Source organism: Cebus imitator, unplaced genomic scaffold, assembly GCF_001604975.1.
Source record: "Cebus imitator isolate Cc_AM_T3 unplaced genomic scaffold, Cebus_imitator-1.0 Scaffold87, whole genome shotgun sequence".
Taxonomy (NCBI): Eukaryota; Metazoa; Chordata; class Mammalia; order Primates; family Cebidae; genus Cebus; species Cebus imitator.
In genome coordinates this window covers 4048093-4062200 of record NW_016107402.1, presented here as the reverse complement: position 1 = coordinate 4062200, position 14108 = coordinate 4048093, and the positions used below count along the sequence as shown (strand labels likewise).

General features: G+C 49.2%; 2 protein-coding genes across 5 annotated transcripts in view; one reads left to right on the top strand and one right to left on the bottom strand.

Moving 5' to 3' along the window:
• Positions 1 to 1511, top strand: part of CRYBG2 (crystallin beta-gamma domain containing 2) — a 30798-nt gene extending 29287 nt beyond the window's left edge. For all 4 annotated transcript variants that reach the window (XM_037740689.1, XM_037740688.1, XM_037740687.1 and 1 more), the window contains 2 exons: positions 1063 to 1222; positions 1330 to 1511. In XM_037740689.1, coding sequence (XP_037596617.1) covers positions 1063 to 1222; positions 1330 to 1418 — 249 coding nt within the window. In that variant the 3' untranslated portion in view covers positions 1419 to 1511. The remainder of the gene's footprint in view (positions 1 to 1062; positions 1223 to 1329) is intronic.
• Positions 1512 to 2922: 1411 nt separating this feature from the next.
• Positions 2923 to 5503, bottom strand: CD52 (CD52 molecule). Its single transcript, XM_017534668.2, has 2 exons — positions 5344 to 5503; positions 2923 to 3277 (listed from the first exon to the last, which is right to left on the bottom strand). Exons 1-2 carry the CDS (start codon positions 5395 to 5397, stop codon positions 3143 to 3145), a joined length of 189 nt encoding a protein of 62 aa, XP_017390157.1. The 5' UTR covers positions 5398 to 5503; the 3' UTR covers positions 2923 to 3142.
• Between the last annotated feature and the right edge of the window lie 8605 nt (positions 5504 to 14108).

Sequence of the window (14108 nt, the reverse complement as noted above, 5' to 3'; positions counted from 1 at the left end):
AAAAAAAAAAAGGAGAGACTGGGCGTGGTGGCTCATACCTGTAATCCCAGCACTTTGGGAGGCCAAGGTGGATGGATTACAAGGTCAGGAGTTCGAGACCAGCCTCACCAACATGGTGAAATCCCGTCTCTACTAAAAATACAAAAAATAGCCAGGATACGCCTGTAATCCTAGCTATGCAGGAGGCTGAGGCAGGAGAATTGCTTGAACCCTGGAGGTGGAGGTTGCAGTGAACTGAGATCATGCCAGTGCACTCCAGCCTGGTTGACAGAGTGAGACTCCATCTCCCCCCACCAAAAAGAGGAAAATAGGAAGTATCAGGTGTGATATGGATGGGAGTCTTTCCTGAGAAGGTGACATTTGAGGGAGGTAGCTGTGCAGATATCTGAGGGAAGCGTGTTCCAGGCAGAGGGAACAGCCAGTGCAAAGGCCCTGAGGAGGAAACATGCCTGGGATTTTCTGGGCTAGCAAGCCTAGCTGGGTGGCTAGAGTGAGTTAGAGGAGGAGGTAGCAGGAGATGAGGCCGGAAAGGTTATGGGGACTGTAGGTCTTTGTAGGCTATTGAGAGGTTTTGTCTTTTACCTAGAATGAGAGAGATGGCTGATCATGTGCCAGGCTCCGCATTGAGTTCTTCACACAAATGCCTCCTGTCATCCTTAGTCTAGAGTATCATGGGGCAAGCCTTTTTATACTCCCCATTTTACAGGTGAGGAAATCAGAGCACAGGGAGATTAGGTAATTTGCTGAAAGTCACACAGCCAGTAAATGTGTAGAGATTTGTCTGATGCTATAAACCTATGTTTGGATGCTATAAACCAATCGTGGAAGAATTCCTGGAGACGTTAATATTTTTCCAGCCATTTTATATTTCCTCACATTGAACCCTCACAAAAGCCAGCATTTGGGGATTCCCATCCCCAAGGAAACTGAGGAGGATTAAGAGGCTTGCCCAGGGTCACAGTTCCTAAGAGCCAGGACTCGGAGCAGATGTGTCAAGGGTTTCTTGGGTATGGTGGAGTCCCTGTGGGAGGAACAATGCCTGATGACCTCCCGGGGCCTCAGATGGCCCCTACCATGAGCCTGCAGGTGATTGGACCCCCTAGCCCAGGCTCCAAGGTGGTGCTGTGGGCTGAGAGCCGCCTACCACGCCAGACATGGAGCATCAGTGAATCGGGCCACATCTGCAGCCAGATGTTCGAAGGCCAGATCCTGGATGTGAAGGGTAAGATGGGATGTGTGGGGAAGAGGACTCCTGAGGGGGCTGAGAGCCGTGGAGCCCCAGCTCTCTCTGACCATCTCCCTATCTTTTAATCCCTATCCCACCCCCAGGAGGCCGGGGCTACGACCGGGACCACGTGGTGCTATGGGAGCCGGACAAGAACAGGGCGTCCCAGATCTGGACCATCCATGTGCTTTGAACCTTTCCCCCTCATCCTCTAGCCCTGGAGGCTTTTGCTGGGATGAATGTTTTTATAGGGTTTTTGTTGTAACATAAGCTATTTTCTAATATGTTGCCAGGTATCCTCGTCTTTGTGCACCTTGATATTTTGGGGTGGGGTGGGGATTTGTTCTCCGGCCTGCTTCCCTGATGCCCAGGCTGGCTTCTTCCCTCCAGGCTCCAGCTTTGGGTTTCAGATGTTAGGCCTCCCTCTGCCATCAGAGGGCGCCCTGGGACCAGACGCGCTAGTGTAGTCTTGTGCAGCCGCCCAAATGATGTGTTGCTAGAGCTGGCTCTGAGCTGGGCATGGCTCTGAGCTGGGCGTGGCCCTGGGCTGTGTGGGCACAGACAAAAACTGAGCCTCTCAGTCACAGTCCCATTGAGGATCATGTCAGGTACGGTGATGCATCCATGAGAAGGGAGAAAAGAAGTGGAGGGACTCACACAGCAGGAACGTCACCCCACCAGGCATGCAGGGCAGGCTGCCTGGAGGAGGGACCCGCAGCTGAGATGTCAGGATAGGAAGGAGTTGGCCAGGCTCCAGGAGGCAGAGGAAGAATATTCTAGGCATATTCTTGGGTGAAACATCCCACCTTACCCTTCACATCCGTGGGTGAAACAAATGCAACTACATACAAGTCCAGGGGTGAAAACCTGGAGATTAGTGTGATGGGGGCGCAGTGGGCCAGGCACGGGAGATGAGTGTGAGCCACACCCTGAAGGGCTGTGCCCCCAGGGCTCTGCTGCACTCACCCCAACTCTGGCCTTAGAAAAGCCAGGACAGGGCTTCTGGGCCTCTAACCCGGCTCAGAGAGGGAAAGGCATAGAAGAGGAGGAGCTCCCTCTGTCCCTGGATGTCCTCAAAGAAGCTGAGGTGGGAGGGTACCTTGGGGGCTACCCTGGGGCTCCCTTCCATCTCTGCAGCATCCACCTCTGCAGCACCCACTTCCGACGCCCCAAACCCAGGAGGGTAGGAGCGGTCAGAGCAGCTGCTTGCCCTTCCTGCCTTCCTAGCCACTGGGCCAGCATGGGAGGTAAACAGCCACCCATCATCATTCTCCAGCCCCAGATGCCTGTAGAGCTGCTTTGCCAGGGATCTAAAGACCATGTTGAGGGGTGTCCCTGGGACTGGGGATCTCCCTGGGTCTATCATCCTGAAGATAACTAGGTAGTTGGGTAGGGGCTCTCTGAGCCTGGGATGTCCGGGGTGGTGGCATCCCTGGAACCATCATTCCCAAACACCCAGGGATGGGTGAAACAAATGCAACTGCAGGGGCTGGTGAGGATGCCAGATTGTGGGCCTTGTCCCTGTGATGTGCCTCTAAGGGGAGGGGCCCTCAGCACTGGAATTTAGGTAGGGAAGCTGGGGGCTGCTCCCTGGTGCCAACTTCCCTTCTGATGGGGGCATGAGAAGCTCTCTGGTACTGCCCCACAGCTGGCTCTTGGGGCATAGGGATATCCAGTAACCACATGTAGGACCCCACTGCAAGTAAGGGTAACTTTATTGATCTCCAGCTGGGTGGTACTTGGCCCCTACATTAGTACCCCCTCATTTTGGCCATTGCCCCCATGGCACTGCCTGCCACTTTCCACAACCTGGTGATGTCTGGCATCCATCCCTCCCAAGGATGAAAGGGGATTCTCTCGCACTTGCTGATGGCAGCTGTTTCAGGGGGCACAGGGCTAAGGCGGAGACATGTCACCTCAACTGAAACAGAAGAGGTGGATGAGGGTGCTGGCCACGAAGAAAAGGAAACCGCCTCCACGTATGTTGCTGGCTGATGATGAGGCAGTGCTGCTTTGGCTGGTGCTGTTGTTTCCCAACACTCCAGTTTGTATCTGCAGGAGGAAGAAGTGGGATAAGCTCAGGGGACTTTTTTTTTTTTTTTTTTTTTGAGGTGGAGTCTTGCTGTCACCTAGGCTAGATTGCAGTGGTGAGATCTCAGCTAACTGCATCCTCCGCCTCCCTGGTTCAAGAGATCCTTCTGCCTCAGACTCCTGAGTAGCTGGGACTACAAGCACGCACCACTATGCCCAGCTAATTTTTGTATTTTTAGTAGAGACGGGGTTTCACCATGTTGGTCTGGCTGGTCTCGAATTCCTGACCTCGTGATCCACCCCCCTCAGACTCCCTAAGTGCTGGGATTACAGGTGTGAGCCACCGTGCCTGGCCCTCAAGGGACTTTTGAATCTCTTGTTTGTTGTTTAAAGATGCACTCTCCCTTCTACCCTCCTGCCCTCCATCCACCCATGTCCATAAAATGATCCTCAGTTCTTTCTTCTACAAGGTCCTGTCAGATGTTTGGCTGCTTCCTGCTTTGACACAGGCAGGGACAGGTGGTCACTGCCCCTGCCCAGCCTCTTTCACAGAACCTTATTATTATTTTTTTAGGATGGAGTTTCACTCTTGTTGCCCAGGCTGGAGTGCAGTGACTCGATCTCGGCTCACTGCAACCTCCACCTCCTGGGTTTAAGTGATTCTACTGCCTCAGCCTCCCGAGTAGCTGGGATTATAGGCATGTGTTACCATGCCCAGCTAATCTTTGTATTTTTGGTAGAGATGGGGTTTCATCACATTGATCAGGCTGGATGGTCTTGAACTCCTTGACCTCAGGTGATCCACCCACCTCAGCCTCCCAAAGTGCTGGAATTACATGTGTAAGCCACCACACCCAGCTTTTTTTTTTTTTTTTTGAGATGGAGTTTCACTCTTTTGCCCAGGCTGGAGTGAAGTGGTGTGATCTTGGCTCACTGCAACCTCCACCCCCGGTTCAAGCAATTCTGCCTCAGCCTCCTGAGTAGCTGTGATTACAGGCACCCATCATTATGCCCAGCCAATTTTTGTATTTTTAGTAAAGATGGGGTTTCATCATGTTGGCCAGGCTGGTCTCGAACTCCTGACCTCAGGTGATCCGGCCACCTCAGCCTCCCAAAGTGCTGGGATTACAGACATTAGCCATCATGCCCAGCCACAGAATCTTTCTTTTCACCTCTCCCCAGCCACCAGCCCCTCTGGCATAGAGGGAGACGGGGGGCCCTAGCCCTTGACCTTCCTAGCCTGACAAAGGGCTTAGCTCCCCTGAGCCTCTTTCCTCTTCTGAGCAGGGAGAAGTTCATCCCAGTTGCGAAGGTCACATGAGCTGGGGCCAAGTGAGAAAGCACTTGGCAAAGTGTGGGTGGCTGGATGTGGGGTAGGAAAATGCCCAGATGGTAATCAAGCTGTCCTTAATGCTTGATGGAGCTTCAGCTAGAGCTGTTTTTGATGGAGATTAAGCTGGTCTTGATGGTGATCAAGCTGTTCTTGATCAAGAACTTGATGGCTCCTGTCTCCTGTACTGACTCCCCTCTGGGCACCTGGGATTCTACCAAAGCTGCCTCCTGGAATAGCAGTTGCTTTTGAGACTCCAGTTGTTTCTGAAGTGGGAGAGTTCTTTCTTCTTTGCATTCCCGAACATCCAGGCTTCTCTCTGGCATGGGAGTGGGGGTTGGAGTGTCCCCTGTCACCTCCAGAACCAAATCAGCCTTCCCTTGGACATCTCCTGGCCTCTCCCCAAAGGACCATCTCCCCAGACTCCCTGTGGGCTGATGCCTTCCTCACTTCCAACAAGGGTTGTCTTCCCAAGTCTCCTAGTTCCATATTATTGGGTGCCCCAATGCCCCTGGCACCCTGTAAGTGCTCCTCAGCTGTGGATACAGGTTTCTATCAGGGCAGCCCTCAAGCAGTCCAGCCCCAGCCGGAAGAGCTGAAAGGCTGGGTGGTCAGGTCCCCTGCATCCCTGATTTTCCTGTTGGAGTCCATCGGCTGTGCTCCCAGGAGAGAAGGCTAGGGCTCTGCCAGCTCACATCCTGTATGCTCCCCCTCCATGCCAAGCAACTTTGGGGAGTTTGCCAGGGGTTGCTCTTACCTGTACCATAACCAGGAGGCTGATGGTGAGGAGTAAGAAGAGGAAGCGCTTCATTTTGGAAGGATCTTGGTGGCTGTCCTTGTAGCAGCTTTTGAGGTGATCTCAGGGCTCTCTGGAAGCTTCTTTTGGCTTGGCTGCTTTTGAACCAGGAGGCAGGGGAGGCGGGGTTGGGTAGGGAGAGGAAGGAGGTCCTACGAGGTGGAGGAGGGGTGTGGCTTCCTTTCTGCAGATCTAGGGGTGGATGATACCAGGCCCTAGGTTCTAAGGCCCTGGCTGAGGGAGCAGGCCAGATCCTATGAGATAGGAGAGACGTCAACCCAGAGGCATCGGTGGGAGTAAGTAGGGCCCGAGGCTTGGGGTCATGCATCCTGCAGGCTGAATTCTGGTTTAATCACTGACCAACTCTGAGACCCGGGGCCAGAAACTCTACCTCTCTGACCCTTTAACAAAAGAACTGCTGGATTACATGTAATAACAACCCATTTTTTAAAAGCCAGCACATAGCAAAATTCCATAAATGAGTTTGTTGTTTAGAGAAGATTGGGGCAGGGGATAGAAGCTGAAGGAGAAAGGCTGGGATAGAGCCGGGATTCAAGGAAAGGTTGTAGATGGGCTGCAGGTTCTGAATGAAGACTTGGGGAATATTTAGATTGTAGAAGGGATGGTAGAGTTCTGTGAAAGTGCTGGGGGTCAGGAATCAGGAAGCCCACATTTTAGCTGGGCTTTCTCTAGTCCTCAGTTCCTCATTTCAAGAATTGGGAAGACTGAAATAGATTATTTCTGAAGTTTCTTAAGACTTAGCGTTTTGTTTGTGTGCTTTTATTTTATTTATTTTTTTTGACATAGAGTTTTACTCTGTCCCAGGCTGGAGTGCAGTGGCACGATCTCAGCTTGTTACAACCTCCACTCCTGGGTTCAAGCAATTATCCTGTCTCAGCCTCCCAAGTAGCTGGGACTACAGGTGCATGCCACCATGCCTGGCTAATTTTTTTTGGTATACATATGTATATAATATATAATTTTTGTGTATATATTATATATATACACAAAAAAAATAAATTAGCCAGGCATGGTGGCATGCACCTGTAGTCCCAGCTACTTGGGAGGCTGAGGCACGATAATTGCTGGAAACCAGGGTACATATATATTTTTAGCAGAGATGGGGTTTCTTTTTTTTGTCTTTTCTTTTCTTTTTTGAGATGGAGTCTTCCTCTGTCGCCCAGGCTGAAGTGCAGTGGTGTGATCTCGGCTCACTGCAACCTCCGCCTCCCAAGTGATTCTCCTGTCTCAGCCTCCTGAGTAGCGGGGATTATAGATGCGAGCCACCTCGCCCGCCTAATTTTTGTATTTTTAGTAGAGACAGGGTTTCGCCATGTTGGTCAGGCTAGTCTCAAATGCCTGACCTCAAGTGATCCACACGCCTCGGCCTCCCAAAGTGCCGGAATTACAGGCATGAGCTACCTTGACCAGCCAAGATCTAGTGTTTTGTGATTTGAGTAGAGAAAGTTGCAAGCAGATGGATTGCTTTTATCAACTGAGGATGAATGGGAGTGAAGCTAGGGAGGGGACAAGCAGGTGACTAAACTGCAGGGGAAGGGGACTGGGGTGAGGGAGTGGCTGTGAGGGCCCAGTAAAGGGTGAGGGGTGAGAGGAGCCCAGAGCTGCCTGGACAATGCTGTATGCCTTATGCCTCCTCTCACTTGATTCCCTCCGTTTATCCCCATTTGACCAGTGAAAACACAGAGGCTTAGTGTTAAGTGACTTGCTAAGGTGGCAAATGGTGAAGCTAGTCTCATTTGACCTTGAATCCAGGTCTGTCTGAAGCCACAGTCTTGTATGAAACCTCTGGGACTGCCCTAGAATTCACCCATTAAGTCTTGGTTCCCTACATTCCCATCCCCTCCTCTATACCAACTCCCCCCAGGCCCCAGGAATTGGTACCTGCAGCCCGACTGAGGCCCACTCTGTCTTCGAACTCTCCCTTCCTTAGTCTATGTTAGGCTTCATTGACATACTACGTAGTAAAGGGAAAACTCCCCTCACTTCTCTTCTATTGTTTTGGGCCATGTGTTGCAAGCCTGGGGAAGACCTGGCTAAGGCCAGCTCCAAAGAAAAAAACAGACCCGGCATGGGGGCTATGCCTGCAATCCCAGCACTTTGGGAGGCTGAGGCAGGCAGATCACTTGAGCACAGGAGTTTGAGACCACTGGGACAACATAGGGAGGCCCCATCTCTAAAAAAAAAAAGAAGAAAGAAAAATTAGCTGGGCATAGTAGCACAAACCTATAGCCTCAGCTACTTGGGGGGCTGAGACAGGAGGATTGCTTGTGCCTGGGAGGTCCAGGCTGCAATAAGCCATGATTGTGCCACTGTACTCCAGCCTGGGAGACAGAGCAAGACCTTGTCTCAAACAAAAAAAAAAAAAAAAAAAATTAAGAGGGCCAGGCGGTGGCTCACGAATGTAATCTCAGCACTTTGGGTGGCCAAGGCGGGTGGATCACCTGAAGTCAAGAGTTCATGACCAGTCTGGCCAACATGGTGAAACTCCGTCTCTACTAAAAATGCAAAAATTAGCTGGACATGGTGTCAGACACCTGTAATCCCAGCTACTTGGGAGGTCAAAGCAGGAGAATTGCCTGAACTCAGGAGAAAGAGGTTGCAGTGAGCTGAGATCGCACCATTGCATTCCAGCCTGGGCGACAAGAACAAAACTCCACCTAAAAAAAAAAAAAAAAAAGAGAGAGAGAGAAGAACTGAGAGTCAAAACTGACAAAAGAAAGCCAGGAAGTAGGGGGTGGGGGGGACAGGCAGGGAGGGAGAGAATAGGGAGGAGCCCACAGCCACCCACCTTTCCCTGCCCCCATCCCTGCTCCTTCACCCAGAGGTCTCTCCTCACCCTTGACTCAAGTTCTCAGCTGCCTTTGATGTGCTGTTAATTCTAGGATTGGTGGGGGTGGGTGATTCTGGGGTTCATATGAGCCGGGGAGGTGGCCGGTGCCAGAGGGCACTGGTCCAGGAGACAGGATACCCATGTTGAAGTCTGAGATTAGTCTGCTGAAAATTAGCTCCATCACACTGTGCAATCTTCTACCCTCTCACAAAGAGATAGCCAGACAGTCTGTTATAGTTTTCCCTGCTGGAGATGCATGTGAGGATACTAAATGCCAGACTCATATTTGTAAACATTTTCTTGCAAACCTCAGAAGCTTCATTTTCACCTCCTGACGCTCTGAGGAGTGTCTTTTATAATCCATGTATTTCCTCTGCAAGGAAAGCCCTTCTCCAGTTATTTTACCTGGCAAACTCTTTTTCTTTTTTTCCTCGAGACGGGTTCTTGCCCTTGTCACCCAGGCTGGAGTACAGTGGTGCAGTCATAGCTCACTGTAACCTTGAACTCCTGGGCACAAGCAATCCTCGTGCCTCATCCTCCTGAGTAGCTGGGACTACAGGTGCATGCCACCACGCCCAGCTAATTTTTGGGGTTGTGGGGGATGGAGTCTTGCTATGTTGCCCAAACTGCAAACTATTCTTTATTCTTCAAGATTTAGCTCAGAAGCCCCTTCCCCAGGAAAACTTTTCACTTGCCCTAGGAAACTCAAAGAGAGGAGTTGTTCCTAAATGTTAGAAGGGCCCTTTCTGTTGACCTCTGTTCTAAGTATTGTGTCTACCAAGAATGTGGTCTGTCCCTTGTGGGTTGGGACTAGGTTTTGTCACTTCTCTTACTCAGCACAGCGCAGAATATGGCACAGAGTAGGTGTCAGGGACTGCCGGAAGAATGATGCATTTAATGCGTCTATATCTATTCCTGCCTTGGAGCTAGCGGTCCTGTATTTATTCATCCAGTACATATTTATTATGGGGCAACAGTAGAGTCAGTACCGAACGGTTATCAATACAGAAAAGAAATAAGGGGCTTAGAGAAGCAAGCCCTTTATTTGGAGCTGCTCTTTTCCTAAAAGTATTTGCCACTTCCAGAGGGGACAGCCGAGAAACAGCCGAGCTTTCTCATATTCATATGCCTACAACTGGATGGGAGAAAAACTATAGTTCTAGATCCCCTAAGAAAGGGGAGCCCTGAAAGACTCCCCCCCCGCCAGTAGGTTTTGGGTTGGACCATGGGGAGTGAGAATAAACAGGAAACAACAGCCCAACCCTCAAAGAAATTGAAGACAACGTGACCAAAAAGAAGAAACAGATAATAGAAAGTTATACAAAAGATCCAGACAATGGAATAATCCAATTTTCAGATAACTATGCTTACTATACTAAAAGACATTTTCCTCTTCTGCCTTCTGAGCAGCAGGATAAGATTGACACTGGACAAGATTAAGAACTAGAAGTTAGGCCAGACACGGTGTCTCATGCCTGTAATCCCAGCACTTTGGGAGGCTAAGGCAGGTGGATTACCTGAGGTCAGGAGTTTAAGACCAGTGGGGGCAACATGGTAAAACCCTGTCTCTACTAAAAATACAAAATTAGCCAGGCATGGTGGCCCTTGCCTGTAATCCCAGCTACTCGGGAGGCTGAGGCAGGAGAATAACTTGAACCCGGGAGATGGTGGTTGCGGTGAGCTGAGATTGAGCCATTGCACTCCAGCCTGGGCAACAAGAGCGAAACTCCGTCTCAGAAAAAAAAAAGAGAGAGAGAGAGAGAGAGAGAGAGAGAGAGAGAGAGAGAGAGAGAGAGAGAGAGAACTAGACATTATAGAGAAGAACTGAAGAACCAAATGGAAATTCTAGAACTGAAAAATACAGTAATAAAAATTAGGAACTCAGTGGATAGGTTTAACAACCAATTAGGCACAACTGAAGAGAAAATTAGTGAAGATCATAAGAAAATATTATGAGAGCAGAATGTGTTTATTAAGTGCCTGCTGTGTGCCAGGTACTGAACTAGGAACTGGGAATACAGCAGTGAACATAAAGACACACTCCCTGCTATTATGGAGCTGATATTCGAGTGGGGAAGACTAATAAAAACAATGGTAATTTAGATTTTCACAAATGGCATGAGGAAATCAAGCGGGTAATGTGAGGAGAAGAAGAAGTGAAGTGTGGGGAGGATATATTCCAGGTCAGTGGTCGGGAAAGACCACTCAGAAGAAATGCGTGTGCTGAGACCTGCAGAACAAGAGCCCACGGCATGCAAAGCACCTCAGATCACCATCCCACTCCTGTTCCACAGTGTCTTTGGATGACTGTCCCTGGGGTCTAGCACAGTCTCACATAGGGCAGGTTCTCCGTATGTACTTGATCAATGATAGAATGGAATACAGCAGGGAGAGAGGAAGGGGAAGAGAGTTTTCACACATCACAGTGTGATCTGCCCTGAATTTTTCATCCCCACTGAGACAAGGCTGGGATTCAGTAGCATCACAGGGCATCGAAGGTGAACCTTCATCCACCGATTCATTCACCTCTCCATTCACCTACCTATCCATTCAGACTTTTGCTCATTCACTCTTTTTTTTCTTTTATTATTTTAATTTTTCTTAAATCTTTTGTGGCAACTTCCACTGAATTTTTTTTTTAAAGACAGAATTTCACTACTGTCACCCAGTCTGGAGTGCAATGGGATGATCTTGGCTCACTGCAACCTCTGCCTCCCGGGTTCAAGCAATTCTCCTGCCCCAGCCTCCCGAGTTGCTGAGATTACAGGGGCCCACCACCACGCCCGGCTAATTTTTATATTTTTAGTAGAGACAGTATGTCTTTGTTTGTCTGTTTGTTTTTGAGATGGAGTCTTGCTCTGTTGCCCAGGCTAGGGTGCAGTGCCGTGGTCTCAGCTCACTGCAGCCTCCATCTGCCAGGTTCAAGTGATTCTCCTGCCTCAGCCTCCCGAGTAGCTGGGATTATAAGTGCCCGCCGCTGCACCCAGCTAATTTTTGTATTTTTAGTAGAGATGGGGTTTCACCATGTTGGCCAGGTTGGTCTCAAACTTCGGACCCCGTGATCCACCCACCTTAGTCTCCCAAAGTGCTGGGATTACAGGCGTGAGCCACCGCACCTGGCCAGAGACAGGGTTTCACCATGTTGGTTAGGCTGGTCTTGAACTCCCGATCTTGTGATTCGCACTCCCACCCCCCGTCGGCCTCCCCAAGTGCTCAGATTACAGCCACTGCGTCCAGCCTAATTGACTCTTTTGATTAATTTATTGACATCTAGTGTATGTCAGGCAAGATGAATGAGTGAGGGTCCTTTCCTCTGAGGAATTTATAGTCCAGCAGGGAGACCCATATATTAAAATCACAAAGCTGAGTAAGTAATGCTATAATGGGCCAGGTGTGGTGGCTCAAGCCTGTAATCCCAGCACTTTGGGCGGCAGAGGTGGGCGGATCACCTGAGGTCAGGGGTTCGAGACCAGCCTGGCCAACATGGTGAAACCACATCTCTACTAAAAATACAAAAATTAGCCAAGTGTAGTGGTGCACACTTATAATCCCAGCTACTCGGGAGGCTGGGGCACGGGAATTGCTTGAACCCGTTGGCGGAGATTGCAGTGAGCCAAAATCCCGCTACTGCACTCCAGCCTGGGCAACAGAATGAGACTCTGTCTCAAACAACAACAACAACAACAACAACAACAACAAAAGAATGCTATAATGGCAGCTGGGCTTTCAGAGAGTGGAGGGTAGAGTGTGATTCTGCTTGTGAGGGAGTGGGGATGAATCAGAGATGATTTCACGGGGGAGGGGACATTTGAACTGGTTGAAGGATCGAATGGGAATTTTCCCAAATGGAAGAGGCAAGAGAGGATGTTCTCATTGGAAGGAGAGGCCAGAACGTAGGGAAGAACGTCACGGTTTCTGGAACATGAGAAAGGCAGGACCCAGAATAGGACGGCTCCAAATACCAGGCTAAGCTATAGATGATGAGTTTTCATCTAAGGTGGTGGTGATGTGGGTGGAGAAGGGGGAAGGTGGGAGAAAGAGCTAGATTTTTATTCTGCTAAAGAGATTTGGAGGAACTCTTTCTCCTTTATTATTTACCTTTTATTTCCTGAGCTGATAGAACTCAATAAACTCTTTAACCCCAGAGGGCTCATAACTGATAAGAATCTTTCAGAAAATGACCTAAAAGCAAAGTAGACTCTGTCTACTCTCAAGAATAGACTTTCAGAGCCACCTAGCCCCAGAGCTGGGGTCGACTTCCTCACCCTGCAGGTGGGAAACAGGTCCAGAAATAGCCTTGCTCAGGACCACCCTCCTCCCAGGCACCATAATCAGGCAGTGAATAGCCACCAGTATATGCGATCAAGAAGAGGCTGGGCGACGCCATCTCAGGAGTTCGGAGGGAATCCTTCCAGCTTGGAAGTGATTGGATGCGTCTCCAAAGCCTTCACAACACTCAAGTCTTCTATCAGCCTGGAGACCTCAGAGATTTCCAGACCTTCTAAGATGTGGGAAGATAAATATAGGTTAAAAAAAAACAACTTTTCTTTTTCTTTTTTTTTTTTTTTTTTGAGACAGTCTGGCTCTGTTGTCCAAGCTGGAATGCAGTGGTGTGATCTTGGCTCACTGCAACCTCCACCTCCTGGGTTCAAGTGATTCTCCTGCCTCAGCCTTCAGAGTAGCTGGGATTACAGGTGCCCACCACCATGCCCACCTAATTTTTGTATTTTTAGTAGAGATGGGGTTTCGCCATGTTGGCTAGGCTGGTCTTGAACTCCTGACCTCTGGTGATCCACCTGCCTCAGCTTCCCAAAGTGCTGGGATTACAGGCATGAGACACCGCACTTGGCCTAATTTTTGTGTTTTTTAGGAGAGACAGGGTTTTACCATGTAGGCCAGGCTGGTCTCAAGCTCCTGACTTCAGGTGATCCACCCACCTGGGCCTCACAAAGTGTTGGGATTATAGGCTTCAGCCACTGTGCCAAACCAAAAACTCTTCTTTTTTTGAGTTGGGCATGGTGGCAAGAGGGTATAGTCTCAGCTACTTGGGAGGCCAAGGCAGGAGGATCCCTTGAGCTCAGGAGTTCAAATCTAGCCTGGGCAATATAGAGAGAGCCTGTCTGTAAAAATAAATAAATGAGCAAAGAAAGAAAAGAAAAATGCCTTTTCAGAAGCAATAATGTAACAACATTATAGGTATTTTAACAAATTATATATATATATATATATATATATATATATTTTTTTTTTTTCAGCTGTTGTCCCCACTAATGCTGGGGCCGGTGCCACATTGTGGGAAATTCAATTTGTACAATAATCCTAGGAGGTAGATTCTATTAGTATCTCTACTTTACAGGTATGGACACTGAGACTCTGGTAAGTGACGTATCTTGAGCAGGAACAGCTAGCTATTAAGTGACAGAGCCCAGCCTCATAGAGTTGTTAAGTTATGCTGGCCCATAGTACAATGTATCCTCAACAAATGATGGCAATTATTTTCCATGTTTCTCCAGTGAAAGTGTATATTTTTACAATAAAGCTCTTACTTCCCCAATAAATGTTATCTTTTAAAAAATCAAACAACTTGGGGCTGGGCGCAGTGGCTCACACCTGTAATTTCAGCACTTTGGGAGGCCAAGGCTGGCAGATCACAAGGTCAAGAGATCGAGACTATCCTGGCCAACATAGTGAAATCCCGTCTCTACTCAAAATACAAAAAAATTAGCTGGGCGTGGTGGCACGAGCCTGTAGTACCAGCTACTTGGAAGGCTGAGGCTGGGGAATTGCTTCAACCTGGGAGGCGGATGTTGCAGCCAGCCGAGATTGCGCCACTTCACTCCAGCCTGGAGACAGAGTGAGACTCCACCTAAAAAAA